This window comes from Otolemur garnettii, unplaced genomic scaffold (assembly GCF_000181295.1).
Source record: "Otolemur garnettii isolate 467f Iridium unplaced genomic scaffold, OtoGar3 scaffold00066, whole genome shotgun sequence".
Lineage (NCBI taxonomy): Eukaryota > Metazoa > Chordata > Mammalia > Primates > Galagidae > Otolemur > Otolemur garnettii.
In genome coordinates, this window is record NW_003852461.1 from 8,519,991 (window position 1) to 8,522,027 (window position 2,037).

Below are 2,037 nucleotides of genomic sequence, written 5' to 3' on the forward strand. Positions count from 1 at the left end.
AAAAAAAAAAAAAAAAAAGAAGAAGAAAATGACTCAACTTACTAGATCATTAATTCTCAAACTCCAAGCACCAATGACACTCACCAAGTTAGAGCAATTTTGTAAAAATCTAATAACTATCTTTCAATCTTTCACCAACTCACATAAAAGAACTACAGAATTTTCTTAATTTTAAGATTTTCTTTTCTTTCTTTGCTTTTTTTTTTTTTTTTTTGAGACAGAGTCTTCTCACTTTGTTGCCCTGGTAGAGTACAGTGGCATCACAGCTCACAGCAACATCAAACTCTGGGCTCAAGAAATCATCTACCTGAGCTGGGACTATAGGAGCCTGCGAGGACACGCAGCTATTTTTTTTTTTTTTGCAGTTTCTGGCCGGGGCTGGGTTTGAACCCGCCACCTCTGGTACATGGTGCCGGTGCCCTACTCATTTGAGCCACAGGCGCTGCCCCCTGGCTATTTTTTAGAGACAGGGTCTCGCTCTAGCTCAAGCTGGTCTCCATCCCAGCCATGAGCTCAGGCAATCCACCTGCCTCGGCCTCCCAGAGTGCAAGGATTACAGGTGTGAGCCACCGTGCCCATCCCCAAGATTTTATTTCATATAATCTTTCTTCTATCTACGGCTTCTGGTATTAAGTTTTTTTTCTGTCCTCCATTTTTATAAAAACAGTATTCCATTCTGTGCAAAAGTGGCTATTTTAGTTTGAAAGTAACTCATATTTACCTTGTTCCTTCATTTATGATAAAGTGGTGTTGTAAGACCCACTTAACCCTTCACCCAGTTTCCACATCTGTAAATAAATAGCTTACACATCTAGTCCCTACCATGCCAGGCACTAAGTGTTTTACCTGCACTCACGTAGATAAGGCAACAGATCTTTAAGATGGTTCCATTGTTATCAACACTTTTTACTCAAGAGAAAACAGACTTCAAGTAATTTGTTCACGGTTACAAAGTGCAGCAGGAATTCCCGCCCTGCCCCCAGCATCTCACTAGTTTGAGGATGGCAAGGTAATATACCTTATGTGAAATTCATGATCAATGGGCGACATACACTGGCTACACATTAATTACTTATTTGTCATCTCCCAAATCGGGAAACTGTTCCGGGGCAGGACCTATCAATCTTTGCATTACTGGACCCAGAATAAGGGCTGGCATACTTCATGAACTAAATGTTACATAAGTCAGCACACCGGTCAAAGAAAAAAATATGTGGATCAGAAAAGAGAAGGCCAATGACTCCCTAAGGATACCACGTCAGGTGGCCTCACCGTCCCCACACCTCTCTTCACCTCCTGGGGTCCCCCAGTCATGACAGACCACAGGTCCTCGTTTCCTTCGGTGCAGTCCCAGCCCCTCCTGAGGCCGTAGCCCACTCGCGACCCCAACTCTACCTCGCCACCCTGGGGCACGCTCCCCACGGAGGATATTGTCCCACTTTGAGGTCCTCGCACTTAAGCAACTCCTCGCCCCCGGTGGCGGCTATGGCGGCAGCCCCCCAAGGCCTGGGGGTAATTGAAACGAGCCACAGGACACCGAGGAACTGGGCGGCCACGGCCCCCGGAGGAACCAGCCGGCAGCCCCAGGCGGCCGCCATGTTGGAGACCGGCGCGTCCCCACTACTTCCGGTTCCGCCTCCTCCAGTCGCGAACCCGAGACGGGCGGCGGGAACGAGGCTCTTAAAGGGGCCACGCTGGGGAAAGAGGCGAGAGGGTCCCTGGGCTGGTTCTCTTTCTTGGGAACCTGTGAAATCACCTAGGAGACCTTTTTGCTTTTGTATACAGTTTGAAATATTTTCATCAAACTGGTTAACATAGCCTTCACGTCATTTTCTTAGTTATTGTGTTTAGACATTTATATTCTACACCTAGTAAATTTCACTTGTACCCTTGTAAGATGCACCTAGGAGGACTTTTTTTAAAAAATCCGCGTTCCCGGTCTGTCTCCTGGGGCGAATTCCCCTACGAACCCCTGGAAGGAACGTAAGTTGGTCTCTGAGCGCTGCAGGGACAGGTTTAGGAAGCAGCTCCGCCCGC

General features: G+C 47.5%; 1 protein-coding gene across 1 annotated transcript in view; it reads right to left on the bottom strand.

Annotated features, from left to right (window-relative positions):
* TM2D1 (TM2 domain containing 1) overlaps window positions 1-1,634 on the bottom strand; it is a 52,832-nt gene extending 51,198 nt beyond the window's left edge. The window contains exon 1 of the mRNA XM_012807191.2: window positions 1,432-1,634. Within this exon, the coding sequence (XP_012662645.1) occupies window positions 1,432-1,598 (167 nt within the window). The 5' untranslated portion in view covers window positions 1,599-1,634. The remainder of the gene's footprint in view (window positions 1-1,431) is intronic.
* Between the last annotated feature and the right edge of the window lie 403 nt (window positions 1,635-2,037).